This window comes from Juglans regia, chromosome 16, assembly GCF_001411555.2.
Source record: "Juglans regia cultivar Chandler chromosome 16, Walnut 2.0, whole genome shotgun sequence".
Taxonomy (NCBI): domain Eukaryota; kingdom Viridiplantae; phylum Streptophyta; class Magnoliopsida; order Fagales; family Juglandaceae; genus Juglans; species Juglans regia.
Window position 1 is genome coordinate 17,917,153 of NC_049916.1, and position 19,393 is coordinate 17,936,545.

At 32.9% G+C, this 19,393-nt stretch overlaps 1 protein-coding gene across 2 annotated transcripts; it reads left to right on the top strand.

Moving 5' to 3' along the window:
* The first annotated feature begins 13,361 nt into the window (after window positions 1–13,361).
* On the top strand, window positions 13,362–19,106 carry LOC108986776 (pre-mRNA-processing factor 17). 2 transcript variants are annotated; one of them, XM_018959528.2, is made up of 2 exons: window positions 13,362–15,318; window positions 18,652–19,106. In XM_018959528.2, exons 1-2 carry the CDS (start codon window positions 13,550–13,552, stop codon window positions 18,656–18,658), a joined length of 1,776 nt encoding a protein of 591 aa, XP_018815073.1. In that variant the 5' UTR covers window positions 13,362–13,549; the 3' UTR covers window positions 18,659–19,106. The 2 variants fall into 2 exon arrangements, with proteins under 2 accessions (XP_018815073.1, XP_018815074.1); XM_018959529.1 differs by lacking the exon at window positions 18,652–19,106 and having other exon boundaries at window positions 13,362–15,322.
* Window positions 19,107–19,393: the final 287 nt, after the last annotated feature.

Genomic DNA, 19,393 nt, shown 5'->3' on the forward strand with positions numbered 1-19,393 from the left:
TTTGTTGTAATCTTATCTCTTGGAGTGCCAAAAAATAACTTACTGTCTCTCGATCTAGTGTTGAATCCAAATACCAAACCCTTGCTCTCACTATTACCGAACTCACCTGGCTTTCTCATCTCTTCCGGGATCTTCATCTTTCCATTACTCCTACTACTCTCTTGTGTGATAATTGTTGTGTTATTTTTAAGTCATCTAATCCTGTCTCACACAATCGCTCTTAACATATTGCACTTGATTACCATTATGTGCATGAACAGGTTCATGTTGGTGCTCTGTGAATTCAGTTTGTTCCCTCTGCTCACCAAAAGTCTCTCTCGGCCTCAATTTCTACTTTTTCGGTCCTAGCTAAATGTGTCACCACCCACGCTTACCTTGCAGGGGGTGTTAAGGCAACTAAGGCATCAATTGCCTCCAGCTGTAAAGAGATACTAGCAATACTAGATCAAGACAAACTTGGAAATACTTGGTCAATGTTTCCTTGTACAGCCACCTGGAGTATGGTCTAGGCATTATCACAAGGATTGGAATTCCTCTTGCAGCCATAATATTGGAGATACTAATTATTAGATACCTAATTCTTAATATAAATTAGTTACTGTTGAGCTCGATAGATATATATATATCATGGTTATGATTTTTGCAGGTCTTTAACTTTGCTTAATCCTCCAATCTATCCAATCTAACATTTGTACTATACCTAGCCCGTACGTCTATGCAAGTCAAAATACACGATCATTGAGCATGTAATGATCTCATAATGCACTCTATTGTCACTATTTTGGTTTTTAGTGGTGATCAATAATTATAAAAAAAACGTGCTTCATGTAGCATTGCAAAGCACTTACAATGTATTGTATAGCACTCACAAGAAGTCCAGTAGATATATGCCCTAGAATGGGAGCTAGCATATTCTGCAATCATTTTAGAACAATATCCTAATACAATAAGAATTTCATAATATAGTCATGTATTTGATGCATGGAAGGACTACACTTCAGAGGCTTTTCTTATCTGCCAATTGGTGAGGAAACAAAAAGGGAATAGGATCTCCAAATTTCAAGATCCCATTTAAGTGGGATCTTGAAAGGAATTGCTAAGGTACTACAGTGCTCAGCATCATGAAAGGCCACTCTTTGGATACTTCAAGGTTTTAACAAACCTTTACAGTAATCATGAACTATAAATGAGAGTTATTAATAAGATTATGAGTTACTATCCTCTTCTTAAAAAAATAGAGAAAGCACCACATTATCAACAAATATTCACCTCGGCTGGATCTAAGTTGTTTCAAAGAAAAAATCATGAACCAGCAATATGATCCAATTACGTACGTGTAGGGAATCAGATAACCTCGAAGAATGAAGTTGCTATAAGTTACCATGCAGTTATAGCTAGCTTTGAAAATTTTTTACTTGAAAGATCACAATAAATAGCCAAAGAAATACATAAAGGCAAAGAAATGGAATGCCGGAAAGGTAGAATTATAAAAATAATAATAAAAAAAAAAGGTTCAGAAAAAGTATTTCGATGTTGTCCTAAAAAAATTAAAGTGAGAAATTTTGGTCATACAATTGAATATTAATTACTAACTTGAGAATGACTACTTTATGCTGTGTCGTTAATATCAAGAAATTAGCCTAAAGAATGTGGATCCATCAAGAAGAGGGATTGGATTTTCTCTTGCAGCCATAACATTCGTGATACTAATTAGATACCTAATTCTTAATATAAAGTTACTGTTGAGCTCGATATATATATATATATATATATATATATATATAATATAATGGTTATGATTTTTGTATGTAACACCCGGGCCAAGCAAGGAATTCGCATTTGAAATTTTTTATGACAAAGTCCGCTTGAAATTTGCAATTATTGTTGGATTAGACTACGAGCTCAAATTTTTTATATTATTTTCAATGGATATTGAATCATTTCTGGGATTTTGCTGAGTAGGTTTAAATCTTTAAATACGTTGGATTAGGTGAAGTTTTTATTAGACTGAAAATTAGTAGGACAAGTTATATATATATATATATATATATATATATATATATATTTGAGGTTAATCGAGATCTAAAGTTATTTTAAGAAAAAAAAAAGCCCCATCCAAAACACAAGACAAGAAAATCCCTTTAGTCTCCATGCCATGCACGCCACGCACATGTTATTTGATGAATGCACGTCTCTCCTTCTTGCTTTCTTAGGGTTTTATTTTTCTGTTTCCTATATATATATATATATATATATATATGGGTAAGTCTGTAACCTCATAGGATGGATGTTATTACCGTTATACCCTTTGATCATGTTTTCAAACGAAGTATTACAAAAACTATTGCATAGTCGGTCTAATAAATTTACATTGTTACCTTTGAGATTACAAGTTTCATTATTGTGTTTTAAACCTTTAATAAATATTTATAAACTTTAAAATTTCCCATGTTTATATAAATGATTTTGATAAGTTCGTTTTTTTTTTTTTAAGAGACTGATATTTTTAACGGAATATATTTTTATGAAAATACCGATGAATTCTTGAAGTGATTGGTAAGTGCAAAATCTTATTTTAAATCCTTTTAAAAGAATATTTTTTTTATTTTAAACAAAAGTATGATCATCTACTTATAATGATTTCGATATAGTTACGCTATTTTAGTTTTATAAATTTTAGTAAGATCTCAATTGTAAATAAGTTGGAATTTAATGTTTTAGTCGGTTTTATTATGTTGGGTATTGATGAGTTAGAAAGTGATATTGGTATTTTAGGAATAATAGGAAATTTTAGGTTTTGAGGAATTAAGTAGGTTATTTTAGAAATTTAGCATTAAATATCGAAATAAGTGGTTGATTGGAAATTTACGGGAATTACTTGATTATTTGATAGGTGACGATTGTTAATTGTTCGACATTTTGAGGAAAATGCTGAAAAGCTAAGAAGTCCAGGTAAGCGGGGTTCCTATACTAGACTTTGCATTAAAATAAAATGAGCTGAGGTCATTTTTGGAAAATGTGCATGTTTTACTATGAAAAGAAATTTGAACTACTTCAGTTATTTGTTCTGCATTACTCATGAGATTCTGTTTAAGAAGAAAGTATTTTTTGTCATGACTGGTATAGACATGAGCTTATTTTTTATATTTTGTTTCTGAACTTTGAAAATGAGAGCGAATATGAAATTTGTGCATAAATTATGTTATGATATGATTTTGTTCTGTTCCGAAGATTTTTGTTCAGTACTCTGTTTGGAAAAGACGTGATTTCTGAAAACCTTTGGCATGACTCCCTGATTCTGAATTTGATTCTGTTTCCGTTCTGTTCAGTTACGGCCCTGTCACGGGTGATAATAGTGGCATACGGCCCAACCACGGGTTACAATAGTGGATACGGCCCAACCACGGGTTATAATAGTGGATACGGCCCAACCACGGGTAATAATAGTGGATACGGCCCTGCCACGGGTTATAGTAGTGGTCTCTGTTTTGAGTGCACACCTTGGTGACAAAGTGTTTTATATTCTGCTTGGCTATCTGCAGATGCACAACCCTACCACGTGGGTTATACATGGCCTATGTTCTAATATGATGTTCTGATGATGATGATGATCATTTATGCTATGCCAAAGAATATTTTGAATGAAATTATTTCTAAATCTTCGCTCTGATATTTTGATAACATGTTCTGCTTCCGCACTCTGAAAATGAAAATGTTTTGTTCTGCATTCTAATTTCTGTAAATGCTCATGTTTATACACTAGTATATGTTCTCTGCTTATTGAGTTGTTGATAACTCACCCCTTATCTCCATATATTTTTTAGATAATTTTGATGGTTCAGCTGGAGAACAAGAGTAGAAAGTTTAGTAAGGTGTGATGATCATAGTGGAATAAGTGCCTGAGGGTACAAATGCTTATTTGAGAGTCGTAGTTAGTAAACTGATTTATTTTTTTGGGTATTTGATTTGATGAGTTGAGGATGTTTTTGAGTTTTTCGAGAATTTCTAATTTATGTTATTGGGAATTTCTTTATTGTCGCCATGGAGGAACTTAGATTTTTGGTTTGATTAAGTGGATTAATATTTTATGGGATTTTCTGGAGTTTATAGTTGTGTTATTTAAGTTAATCTTAAGTATTAAGAGCTAACTCTCTGAACCTCCAGGTACGGAGCGTTACAGTTGGTATCAGAGCCATGTTTGAATTCTGAATACTATAAACCTTGGAGGTTTAAATATCTGTGGGTTCATAGGATGTAAAAATTTCAGTATAGGAACTTGAGGACTATAAGGATGATTATGTGGGTATTTGAGGTTTTAGATTTTGCAGAGTTTATGATTAAGTTTTTGGATTTTGAGGTTTAGGGATTTTAGATCCAACAAGCTTAATTTGTGGAATATAGGAGATAATATTTATAAAGATTAATTTAAAGTTTAGATTTTTGAGGTTTAGATTCTAAGACGTAGGACAATTTAGAGTGATGTCGGGTTTACAATTATTGAGAGTTGGGAAGACTTTTTGAATTGGTTAAAGAAATAGCTAAGAATGGTTAAAACAAGTTCAAGATTTTATTAATTCATTTATTTTTTTTTTAACCTGTTTTGAAATATTTTAGCTGGTATATATATTTCGTTTATCCATATTTTGTTTTCTTTCCCTAGAACGTTTAACTGAGTTTAAGATCTCAGGATGACTGCTTGTCGTCAAGTTCGAAACTTTGGAGATTTGAGATTCTTCAGATTTTATGGACTGAATATTTGGAGGTGTGAGGTTTAGAGATAGTACATACTTTAAAAATGTTTTTGAGGAGATTTAAGATTTAGACTTCAGGTTAATTTCTTGGAAATAGTTTTGGTTAGAAACTTGAGGCTTAGATTTGTGATATTGATGTTTTAGAGGCTACAATCATATTGGTATAATTTTTTTTGAATTTGACTTTGGTGACTTAAAAATGTGTGGATTGGGTAAATGTGGGGTTTAGCTAATTCTAGAGCTTCATGAGTGAGTTACAATGTGTTTATGACTACAAGTTGTTAGAGTACACAGCGAAAGCGTGGTTTTGGTGATATTATAGTTTGAGAGTTAATTTCATTATTTGTATAAGGTTCAAGGGTTATGTGGAGAGTTCAAGATTATTTTAGGTTTTTAATTGTATTATTGAGGGTTATATTTTAGACTTGAAATGGTAGTGTGCGAGATCGTGAATGGCTAGGGAAAATATGGGAGAATATGATCGACAATATTGGAGGGTTAGAAGTTTGAATATTGGGTTCGACAATTTTGGAATATTAATTAGGTTCAACATTATGATTAACGAATGGGGTAGGCATGCAATCGTTGTAGCGGATAAATATTTAGGCCTTGCTTGTGGTACTAGCAAATTTCGAGGACGAATTTTTTTTTAAGGGGGGGAGAATGTAACATCCGGGCCAAGCAAGGAATTCGCGTTCGAAATTTTTTATGACAAAGTACGCTTGAAATTTGCAATTATTGTTGGATTAGACTACAAGCTCAAATTTTTTATATTATTTTCAATGGATATTGAATCATTTCTGGGATTTTGCCGAGTAGGTTTAAATCTTTAAATACGTTGGATTAGGTGAAGTTTTTATTAGACTGAAAATTAGTAGGACAAGTTATATATATATATATATATATATATTAATCAAGATCCAAAGTTATTTTAAGAAAAAAAAAAAAGAAGCCACATCCAAAACACAAGACGAGAAAATCCCTTTAGTCTCCATGCCACGCACGCCACGCACATGTTATTTGATGAATGCACGTCTCTCTTTCCTACTTTCTCTAGGGTTTTATTTTTCTATTTCCTATATATATATATGGGTAAGTCTGTAACCTCATAGGATGGATGTTATTACCGTTATACCCTTTGATCATGTTTTCAAACGAAGTATTACAAAAACTATTGCATAGTCGGTCTAATAAATTTACATTGTTACCTTTGAGATTACAAGTTTCATTATTGTGTTTTAAACCTTTAATAAGTATTTATAAACTTTAAAATTTCCCATGTTTATATAAATGATTTTGATAAGTTGGTTTTTTTTTTTTAAGAGACTGATATTTTTAACGGAATATATTTTTATGAAAATACTGATGAATTCTTGAAGTGATTGGTAAGTGTAAAATCTTATTTTAAATCCTTTTAAAAGAATATTTTTTTTTTATTTTAAACAAAAGTATGATCATCTACTTATAATGATTTCGATATAGTTACGCTATTTTAGTTTTATAAATTTTAGTAAGATCTCAATTGTAAATAAGTTGGAATTTAATGTCTTAGTCGGTTTTATTATGTTGGATATTGATAAGTTAGAAAGTGATGTGAGTATTTTAGGAATAATAGGAAATTTTAGGTTTTGAGGAATTAAGTAGGTTATTTTAGAAGTTTAGCATTAAATATCGAAATAAGTGGTTGATTGGAAATTTACGGGAATTACTTGATTATTTGATAGGTGACGATTGTTAATTGTTCGACATTTTGAGGAAAATTCTGAGAAGCTAAGAAGTCCAGGTAAACGGGGTTCCTATACTAGACTTTGCATTAAAATAAAATGAGCTGAGGTCATTTTTGGAAAATGTGCATGTTTTACTATGAAAAGAAATTTGAACTACCTCAGTTATTTGTTCTGCATTACTCATGAGATTCTGTTTAAGAAGAAAGTATTTTCTGTCACGACTGGTGTAGACATGAGCTTATTTTTGACATTTTGTTTTTGAACTTTGAAAATGAGAGCGAATATGAAATTTGTGCATAAATTATGTTGTGATATGATTTTGTTCTGTTCCGAAGATTTTTGTTCAGTACTCTGTTTGGAAAAGACGTGATTTCTGAAAACCTTTGGCATGACTCCCTGATTCTGAATTTGATTCTGTTTCCGTTCTGTTCAGTTACGGCCCTGCCACGGGTGGTAATAGTGGCATACGGCCCAACCACGGGGTTACAATAGTGGATACGACCCGACCACGGGTTATAATAGTGGATACGGCCCAACCACGGGTAATAATAGTGGATACGGCCTTGCCACGGGTTATAGTAGTGGTCTCTGTTTTGAGTGCACACCTTGGTGACAGAGTGTTTTATGTTCTGCTTGGCTATCCGCAGATCCACAACCCTACCACGGGGGTTATACATGGCCTCTGTTCTAATATGATGTTCTGATGATGATGATGATCATTTATACTATGCCACTTTTGAGCTACAGCAACTTCAAAGTCTTCTCCAAATTTTGCGAGTTACTGTTCATAGCTAAAATGAATTTTTTATTTCTAAATTTTTTCCTGCTCTAACCCTCTCTCTCTCTCTCTCTCTCTCTCTCTCTCTCTCATATTTGATTATATATATGTAGATGTGGTCTGTGTTATATAATTAGGTTGAAAAAAATAAATAGTTGGAAAATAATAGGTTAATTGAAATTTTAAATTATTAATTAATATATGGTTAGTATAATTGTAAAATATAAAAGATAAAAGAAATATTATTATTAAAAAATATTATTATATTATTATTTTGACTAATCTAATGTAGAGTTATATCTTGAATAGTTTTGGTTTTTTGTAAAATATATACTTTTAGCTAAATTTTAGAGATGGTTTTAGCTAGATGAATGCCAATGCTCTAATAAAGGACGTGACTTCTAGGTATGCTATTTGGTTTGTTAATTAAATCTTAATGTCTAATAGAAGTTTTAGGTTTGTAAGTCTCGCAGGTTTTTTTTGTAAGAAAGTGAGTTTCATTAGAAAAAAAAGTAATTTTTTTACATATTTTTATGATGGGATCTATTTTTTAAACAAAGGGCATGTGTGAGATTTGTACAAATAATTATTCTTTATATCTTCCTATATTTTAAAAGCATGTAAAACGTGAACAATAATGAATAATGATTGTTGTTCACGTTAAAGTGTAATGAACAGTGATTACTGTTCACACTAAAAGCCATCAATAATAAACAATCATTAGTGTTTACATTAAAAGTCAACATTAATGAACAGTGATTAATGTTCATGAATCACTGTTCACGTTAAAAGCCAACAGTAATGAACAATGATTAGAAAAATTAAGATTTGAGACTTTAAATCTCAATCTTTCATCTTGAATCTCCATAATTGATCCAACAGTAGAAATTAAAACATTAAAAATAAACAAACTTAAAATAGATAATTCAAATATAAATTCAAATTTAATTTATAAAATACCAATCTTTTATCATCAAATAAAAAATAAAGTTTTGTTAAATATTTTTAAGAGAATAAAATCTTATAAATAATTAGAGTTTTTAATATAATTTAAATCTCATAATATTCTTAATTAACTAAAATCATTTAGATAAAATGATTTTTTTAGTGCTCCCTGAGTCATTGAGTAGTGTAGTTAAATTTTACAATTCATATATTTTGTTAAGAAAACTATTGCTAGAATATCCAAAATCTTTTAATTTTCATATTACTTATATTACTGTAACATTTTGTTATCATTATAATACTTGTTAAAATTTATTTTTTTACTCCTGTACATTAAGTTATTGACTAATTAATTTTATTTAAAAAAACATATTATTTTTACATTTTGTGGATATTAGTCATTAGGAAAACGTGCATTGCACGTCACTTACTGCTAATATACACATATATATATATATATATATATATATAAACATATGATAAAAGATTAGTTTGGTCGTATGACATTAGTTTTGTTGTAGTTGATTGGCTAAAGTGCCCCTGCTACAACTCTGAGGTTAAATTTGTTTGCGTTTAGATGTTGAGGTGATCTTAGATAATCTAAATTGATCTATAAATAATAGTGTTTTATGGTTCTCATTAAAATGTATTTGAATGTAAATATGTTAAGATATGTATTTGAATATATGAAGTAGGTTGAGATGAGTTTAACTTTTTTTATAAGAATTTGAAAAAGGAGTGGATTTCATCAATAATTAATTTGAAATGAGTTGAGATGAACTGATCGATTTCAACAATCAAAAACACCTATTAGATAACCATACTAGAGTTATTGAATAATAATAGATGAGAAGAGTTTTGAGAAAAAAATTATTCTTATTTTTCAGATAAGTGAGTAGGACTAATAGAAATATAAATGGTTATATTCATAAGTTTCAAGTAATACACATAATATTAGGAACTCTTCTATTTTTAAATATAAATTAAGATATAGAAATTATATTTGCAGTTATAAATTATGTAAGTACCTATTTAAAAAAGTGAGTAAATATGAGATCTACAAAAAAAATAAATATTTTAATAATAGACCTTACTCTTTTACAAAAGGAGTGTGCGCGATGCCTACACAACCTATAATTGTATCTAACATTACTCATTAAGATAATAATATAAAAATGTATATATATATATATATATATTTTTTTTTTATAAACATCATATTATTTAATAATCAATCATAATTTTAATTTTATAAACTATTCATTGAATGAATGAATTCAACAATTTAAATTCATCTGAATTGATCATGATCAACTTACTTAATATTCTTATTTATTTACAGTATTTGTGAATGATGGTTAGGACCATAAAAATAAACCGAAAAACTAGAAAATCGAACTGAATCGGTTGGTTCGGTCTGGTATTGGACCCGTTGAGTCTGGTTTTGAACCAATTCCTCCATTTTAAAAACCGATCATAACCAGTACGATCTTGGTTTTATATTTTCTAGGACCGGACCGGTTCGCATATTTATATAGTTTTAATTAATTTTTAATATTATATATAATTTTTATAAATTACAATTATATATGAAATAATGTTATATTATAATTTATAACATAAAATTTTAATGTTAAACATGAACATTTATTTGATCATATGCTTTAAATATAAAATATATATTAATTACATTTTATGACTTAATAAATTCTCAGCATATTTATTTTGATAAATATATTAGTAATATTAATATACATTAGTTATCACTAACATATAGTAATAGTGCTATACAAATGATATTACTATATAGTATTACTAATATTTATATATGTTAATATATATATATAAGTATAAGATATTATAGATTTAATATATATTAAAATTAGAAAATTGGGTCCAAATTGATAAAATTAGAAGCATCAATTTAAGAGGATAACCGGTGTGATATTATTTTTGAAAATATAAAATGGATATATGTCGATTCGATCTTAAAATTTTTAAAATCAGATAAAATTGGATCGATTTTGCATCTAACGATGGTGGCATAGGATTAGGGGTGTAAACTCAAACCAGAAAATCGGTCCAGACTGGATTGGTTTCACCGGTTCTGAACTGGTCCAGTCCGGAACTGGTTTTTAAAATGTGAAAACCTACCAATTCCGATTTCGAGATTTTTCGGACCTGACCGGTTGATTAAAAAAATAAAAAATAATATTTTTATATATAAGTTTTATACAAAATATTCTATATATATATTAAATATTAATATATATAAGTTTTATATCTAATGTATAATTATAAATTTATACATTAAATGTTAATTTATAATTTCATATATATATATATGAAATAATTTCATATTATAATTTATAAATTATTACATTAAATGTTAATACTAATATATAAGTTTATAAATAATACTACTAGTTTAATATAGACTATAGACTATACTTATACTTATAATTAATACTAAAATTTTTTACTAAAAGTTTATAACTAATACTAATATTAAATATATAATTTATAACTAATACTAATATATAACTTATAAGTTATAACTATACAAGTAGTCTTATATATTTTTTTTTTTTTGAGATTAAAGTAGTCTTATATTAATACTATTATATAGTATGATAGACTGATATATTATTTAGCTATTCTAATGTTATAATATATTAACCATATTTAGATTTCAGATTCAGAACAGATAAGTATGCCAAAGTTTTATTATATCCATATCATATCAAAACATGTGCGAAACATATTCATATCATTTCCATTTGATCAAAAACAGATCCAAATCATTTCATATCACATGCATAAAAATCTCAATGATATCACAATCGCTCTTTTGTATATTTCAAAAATATGTCAAATATTGCTCATGTCTACACTATTCATGTCAAAACATTTCTTTTATCTTTCATACATATCTCATGAGTAAATGCAAAACATATATTGATGTTGTTTTTCACATTTTCTTTTTAAAACAGCATACACATTTTTTTACAAATCAACCTCAGTTTATTTCTTTTTATGTAAATCTAGCATAGGAACCCCGCTTACCTGGACTTCTTAGCTTTTCAAAAATTTCTTCAAAAAATGTCAAGTCGACTATAAATCGTCACCTATAAAAATAATCACGTAATTTCTGTAAGTTTCCAATCAATCACGTATTTCGATATTTAAGTTTAAGCTTCTAAAATAATCTATTTTAATTTCTCAAAACTTAAAACCCTCATAATCCCAAAATATATCATCACTTTATAAAATTATCAATATCCACCATAACCAACGTCAACCTCAAGATACCAATATTTAAACCCGAAACAGCCAATAAATCTCACATCATAAACCAATTATATGAACAACTCCATCATCCAATCCAACCAATCCCTTACTCCTCAGACTCAGTCCGGCACAACCAAATAATTCACAGTAAATATGAGTTAGCGCAAAAATACATTTAAATCTTAAAAGTTCTTTGAGAAAATACTTACAATGCTATAATATAATTTTTGAAAGATCACAAAGGTGCTAGAAGCGGCAACGCAACAACAAAACAATGTCAAATGCACTATGGCCGTGGGTCTCAAAAATCCAATTTTGAACGGGGACAAACCAAGATCCGAGATTGCAAGGGTAGGGCTTAAGGATGTTGGTGAAGCTAGTGGTGGTGGTGGTGGTTGGCCGTGGGTGGGGGCGCAAAGGGTGGTTGAAGACCAAAAATACTCAAATCGGAAATGGGGTTGGATGTGCTTCACCGGTGACGGATCGGAGCTGGGGTTGGGTCCATTGGGTTGCTAGGAGGTCGAGGATGAAGTGGTGAAGAAATTGTGGCAGGAGGTGGCGCAACGGCGGCGCGCGAACACAAGAGGTGCTGCGGCCTTGCATTGTGTGTGGGAGCAAACGACGGCACGAGAGGGGCTGGGATTGTAGGGGTGGTGTCGCTGGCCGGTGTGGGAGCGAATGGGCTGGGCGGTGTCGGTCACAGCAGTGCGTGACGACGGCCTAGGTGAGAGGAAGAAAACGCATAGGGGAGAGGGTGCGGCGCACGGGAGAGGAGAGGAGAAAAAGAAAAGAAAAAGAAGGAAAAGAAAAAGGGGAGAAAAATGAAAAGGGAAAAAGAAAAAGTGAGGGAAAGAAATGAGGTCCAACCCTCACATCTTAAGTCACAAAAATGATCCAACGAAAACGATTTCAAAACAACAAGTAAAAATAAAATAATTCAAACGTAGTGATTAAAATGAACATAAATAATTAAATCTAACAATAAGTTAATTTAAAATAAAGAGAAATTTAAATGCATAACAATTATTAATATTAAGGAAACATATCAAATTAAATTTTCACAAATTAAAAATCATAAAAATAAACCCACTAAAATATGAAAATTTAAAACAAAAGAATCAATTTTTAAATTAATAAAAAATAATCATTCGATTAAAAATACACTAAAATACAAGGTGTTACATGTAAGTACTAAGTTATTTCCTTTAACATGCAAAGACTTATTGTAGATAAGACAGTTTATTGTAGATTTTTTTTTTCCAGTTTTTGTAGTAGTTATATTTATAACTTTGTAAAGCAGTTTTTTATTTTTTCTAGTTTTTTCCCAGCTTTTTTTTACAGTTTTTTAGTAAAGCAATTTTTTGGAAAACAGTTTTTACTTTTTACTAAAACAGATTTTAATTAATCAGATTTTTTGTAGTAAAGCGGATTTTTTATTGAAGTAATTTTTAGTAAAACAGATTTTTTTAGTAAAAGTTAGAACATATTTTTTTTTAATAAAAGTATAAAACAGATTTTTTTTAAATCAGTTTTTTTTTATAAACAAATTTTTAATGATAAATTGTGAAATTTACATTTTAAAAAAATTAAAAAATCAGATTGGACCGGACCAGAAACTAGTAAAATCGGAAGTATCGGTTTATGAAGATAACTGGTGCGTAATCGATTTTGAAAAATACAAAATCGGTACATACTGGTTTGGTATTAGATTTTATCCAAAATTAGATTGGACCGGACTAGTTACACCCCTACATAGGATGAAGAAAGTGTGAAATATAAATCAAAACAAATTTTGTTGCCAAAATTTTATTTTCTTAAATGAAAGTCATTTTTATTTAATAAAATTCAAAGTTATTTTGTAAAGAAAATCTATTTTTGATGCCAAATATTTGTGATGCTCCCGTAACTGGACTCTAGGGCGAAATGCCTGAGTGACAAAAGATTTCAGAGGATCAAGATCAGGGAAGCAGTGAATTGAATCGATCTCTCTGGTTCGGGAACGAAGAACACCACCTGCAACATTAGGGGTAATTCAGTGAGAGAGGGTTTTGCCCCCGATGGATCTACTCCGCACCTACACTGACCAAAACGACGTCGAACTCAACGACCCAGAGGACCAAAACCAAAACCCTAATCCCAACACGCCGTCACCGGACGCCTCCCCGCCTCGCCTCCTCCCCGGAAAGTCCGCCGCTCCCAAGGTTGACGACACCATGCTAGCCCTGACGGTGGCGCAGGCCCACCAAGCCCTGTCCCGGCCCATCGACCCGGTCCAGCACGCCGTCGCCTTCAACCCCACCTACGACCAGCTCTGGGCCCCCATCTACGGCCCCGCCCATCCCTACGCCAAGGACGGCATCGCCCAGGGCATGCGCAACCACAAGCTCGGTTTCGTCGAGGATGCATCCATCGAACCCTTCGTCTTCGACGAGCAATACAACACTTTCCACAAGTACGGCTACGCTGCCGACCCCTCCGCCTCTGCCGGCAACAACTATGTCGGAGATCTAGACGCTTTGCGCGAAAACGACTCCATCTCCGTCTACAGCATACCGCAGCACGAGCAGAAGAAGAGGAAGATAGAGAAGAAGAAGGAAATGGAGGAGGATAAGGACCCCGAAGAAGTCGTCGACAAGGTGGAGCTTGATAATCCTGCGAGCGACACCTGGTTGATGAAGAACCGGAAGAGTCCTTGGGCAGGCAAGAAGGAAGGTCAACAAACCGAATTGACGGAGGAGCAGAAGAAGTACGCTGAGGAATACGCGAAGAAGAAGGGCGAAGAAAGAGAGAGAGGCGGCGAGAAGGGCGAGACTGTTCCAGATAAGAGCACGTTCCATGGTAAGGAGGAGAAGGATTATCAGGGTAGGTCTTGGATCGCGCCGCCCAAGGACGCCAAGGCCACGAACGAACATTGTTATATACCCAAGAGGTTGGTGCACACTTGGAGCGGCCACACCAAGGGCGTGTCCGCAATCCGGTTCTTCCCGAAACACGGGCATTTGATTTTGTCAGCGGGGATGGACACGAAGGTGAAGATTTGGGATGTGTTCAATTCTGGCAAATGTATGAGGACCTACATGGGCCACTCCAAGGCGGTTCGGGACATTTGGTTTTGCAACGACGGGACCAAGTTTCTGACTGCCGGGTATGATAAGAATATCAAGTACTGGGATACAGAGACCGGGCAAGTGATATCAAGTTTCAGTACCGGGAAGATTCCGTACGTTGTCAGGCTTAATCCGGACGAAGATAAACAGAACATCTTGCTGGCGGGGATGAGCGATAAGAAGATTGTTCAGTGGGATATGAACACGGCACAGATTACGCAAGAGTATGATCAGCATTTAGGAGCCGTGAATACCATTACTTTTGTCGATAATAACAGGAGGTTTGTTACTTCAAGCGATGACAAGTCGCTTCGTGTATGGGAATTCGGGATTCCTGTGGTCATAAAGTATATTAGTGAGCCGCATATGCACTCTATGCCATCAATTTCGCTCCACCCTAGTACGAATTATCTTGCCGCGCAGAGTTTGGATAATCAGATTCTTATATATGGCACGAGAGAGAGGTTTCAGCTCAATAAGAAGAAGAGGTTTGCTGGGCACATTGTGGCCGGGTATGCTTGCCAGGTCAATTTCTCTCCTGATGGACGGTTCGTTATGTCTGGAGATGGTGAGGGTAAATGCTGGTTTTGGGATTGGAAGACATGCAGAGTCTTCAGAACTCTTAAATGCCATGAGGGAGTATGCATTGGGTGTGAGTGGCATCCCTTAGAACAAAGCAAGGTTGCAACATGCGGCTGGGATGGATTGATTAAGTACTGGTAAGCGAGCCTTTCATTCTCTGGTATTATAATTAGTCAACAAAACCCTTTTCAAGGTATTCATATATGCATCTTGTTTTGTATGTGCCTTGTGTGTATATGATATTTGCAGTCATAATGTGCGCAAGCGCCGCACACTCTTTTTAAAAAAGGTGACTAAATATGAGACCCAAAAAAAGAACTCCACTCTTTTTCTAAAGGAGTGCATGACGCTTACACAACTCATGAATATATCTAGCAGTACTCGTGTGATCTAAACACATGCGCTGTGTGAAAACACCCACATATCACTATTTCTCTTTATGGATTGATGTAGGAAACCAAAGCATTATAATTATCAAAGCACCTTCTAAGAAATGTGGGATCTCATTCACTAGAAAGGACAAGATTTTCATTCTCCCAAACAATGTGGGATCCCATTCACAACCTGCTGTACTCACTCTGGGACATTGCATCTTGAGCCTAGGGTTCTCTACTATTATTAAGCTAGGAGTTTAAAGCATTGGTAATGTGTTCTTCATTATTATATTTGTTGTTGCAAACATGGTGTTCCTTTCTCCAGAGCTTCATTAGCTCGCAGCAGCTAGGCTTTTCATTCATTCAGTGAGTTCACATCCTTCCAGAACTTATACGTAAACTGAAAAGGAGGGTGAAAATACCCTTGTTTATTATCTTAGATCTTCTGAGAAATCTATTCACTTACATCAAAGGATGGTGATAAAATTACATTATATTCTACTAAATGCATTGTAACTGGCACGTAGGTTTTTTAGCACTAACTTAAAAGTAATTCATTTTTTGTAAGAAGATATTTTATTAATATTGAAATAGGCATAGTCCACTAAAACACAAATAATTCTAAGGGCCTTCTTTTAAGCAATACACTTCAGACACATGAGAACTGGGGCATCTCAAATGCCATTGACTCTCTCTTAACTCTGAAATGCATGCGTGTTGAGTTGCTTGTATTCCATCCTTCCTAGTCTAATAATAATTATAGCCAAGCAATACCAATTAAAATGACATAAAAACCAAATTGTTTCCCACTGACCTGAACCTGTTCTTGTTATCACAAGGTTGTGTTTGGGTAGTGATGTATTCTCAGGTATTCTGTGAATAGTAATGAAAAAGTAATGATAGAATAATGAATAGTAGTGAAAAATAGATGAAAATAATAATAAAATAATGAATAGTAGTGAGGTATTCTGAGATTCTCAGTACCCAAACTAGGAGGTTAAGCTTTTTAATCTCATCACCATTTATAATGTTTGGTGTGTGCGATTGAGGGTATATTTGTCAGCATGTGAAATGAGGCTACTAAAACAATGTTCATTATCTGTCGGTAATCTAAATTAGCAGAACATAAGGTAAACGGTACTTACGGCATTACTGGGAGAGATGTTACCTTCAGACTATATAATGAATCCTGTTTTATATACCCTCAAACCCATAGGGTTATAGAGGTTTTGCTTCCAACGCTTGCCTCACCTTCACGTTGCCATCCACTTTGTCATTGCTAGTACGACATGGACAGAAATTCTCTCTGTGGATATTGTTAATGCTAGAAATCTAGAAGGTTCCTTAATACATATTTGGTCGCATTGGCTCTTTGTCCAAAACTATATCCCAGTATCAGAGTTGGTTTTCTTTTTTTCTTTTTATAATTTTTTTGTCATCCGTGTAAAATTCCCAGAAGGATGACAGATTTTCTAATGTATGTTGTTCCAAATATGTTGTCAATATTACTCATGGGTACTGTAAGCCTGCTCTTGTTACTCTACAAGGGTACTATAACCATGCAACAGTACAATTCTGTTCATGCTCTTTTAGCCATGATTTGTGAGGGTTTTCGTGCCTTTTTAGTCATTTTTAAGTTAGTAATAGTAGATGGCTGGGATTGGAGATGTTTAAGTTGTGAGATAAATTTTATAATAACTAGTAAGATAAATGTTATCAACGAAATAGCCAGATAAATAAGTACGATGTGGTCAGTTTCACTTGGATCATCATGTCTCTTCTTGCTGCTTGTATGGACATGATCATGCAATAGGGCTGCCACTCATTTTCTCTTCTTCTGTTGCCTTTTAGCATCTTCCTTCTGAAGAATAATGTTAGTTTACCAGTGATTCCTGTGACCTATGACCTGCCTCTCTCAATTTCATATTGAAAGGATCATTTTCGTCACCCTTTCGATTCTCCTTATACTTCCTATGCGATGTCTACCATATTTTAAATCATCACATTAAACCTGGAGTTCCAAGAATTGTTGGTAAAAGTGCACTTAAGCGCAAAGTGCCAAGGCCAAAGTGTTTCACTTAACAAAAGCAAAGCACATTTACAAAAAAGTGTGCTTTAAGGGGCTCTCTTTTGTGCTTTTTGTATGAGCTGAAAGTACAAAATAGTGCGCTTTTGTAATTTGAAAAAAAAAAAGCTACGTTTGGAACATGGTAGTAGCTGAGCTCATCTAAGTTGAGTTCAAATTTAAGTCTAGCCTAACATCCAAACACACAACTCCCAAATCATTAAACATCACTGAACTCAAGATATCTTTACACGTAGGACCTACGACCTTTTTCAACTCAATACCTCTTTATTCGCGGGACCTACAACTTTTTTTTACTTCCCATAAATACATATAAACTCATTTTAATATCCAAACACGTCTAAACTCATCTTAGGTGGACTCCACAAAACTCACTCTACCATCTCAACTTACTACTATTTATAAAGAACTCAACTCATCTCAACTCAGTTCAACATCCAAACGCAACCTAAAACTCATTTCTAGACCAAGAAAATGATGTAGACAAATATTTTTTAGTGTTTAGTTGACATTGAAGATCATTTACGTCCCATTGCCACATTATGTCTCATTTGATGTGACTTATCAAAAAATGTTTCATTTTATCTGTATGCATTGAACGCGATATAATCTTCCAAGTTGGTTTTCGAGATGGGTTGATATTTGATTGCTTATGTTAGCATAACCCGATATACCTACAATATTGAGCTTTTTGGTATATTTTGATTGAACCATATACTTTAATTTGATTATGGTTCTCAAATATCATAGGTGTGCCTTACGACTTTCTTTGTTTTTTTTATGGTATTTAATGTGCTTTACGTCAATCAAGCGTGCACTTGTACTTTGTGTCTAGGCTCTAAATGGCATTTGCACTTAAGTGCGCCTAGTGATTTAACCAACATCTGTTGCAAGTTGCAACTTTGCACCCACCTTTCACCTTTCCCTCCCTGTATGTCACATGATAGCTCAGTGAATTCGTTCGGCATTATGGATGGTTAACAGTTCACTTCTTTAAATGTGGTTTGCAGGGACTAGCTGCTTTTCTGCACTATATGGCAAGTTGCTAATATCATCTGATCAAAACCTTCCTTGGACACACCAACCAGCTAGAGGACAATAGAAGCCAAACTGTGCCTTCGAAGTTAATATTGTGGTATTGGTTCCTTCGATGGAATAAAAGTAAACATGCTCGGTCAGAGTTCAGAAATTACAAGGGCAACACTGAAAAAAGGGTGGACAAAATTGAGCAACTTTTCTGAGTTAATTTATCTTCAATCGTGTTATCAGAAGAAGTCAGTATGCGAAAAATGCTCTTCAGCTTGTATTACAATTTACTTATTTTTACCTCCTGTAGAATTATTTTGCTCATCTTTTAGCCTATTTTCACATCAAGACTTGAGCAGTTTGGTGATGGAATGTATTTGTATTAGTATTTTCTGTTCTTGTTGGGAATATCATCAGCTGAATTTTCATCCCTTACTCACATGATGGAACCTATCTGTAGATGATGGGTGAATGCAAGCTTGACATTTCACAAAATTGAGTGGCCAGACCACAATTAGCCTGGTACCCAAAATTCAGAAAATCCACCAAAATTATATATTTTTTTTATGAATTTTTACACGAGATAGATTTTATATAATTTAATTTTTTATTGTTTCAGATAAAAAATAAAAGAAAAAAAAGGGACACACGAAAGAATCTAACAAAGTTTTATGAGTAAAGTGTTATTTTATTTTATTTTATTTTTTTAAAGTTGGGGAGGGGATT

Coding starts and splice junctions, on each gene's coding strand:
- LOC108986776 (XM_018959528.2), top strand. CDS start 13,550: ATGGATCTACTCCGCACCTACACTGACCAAAACGACGTCGAACTCAAC.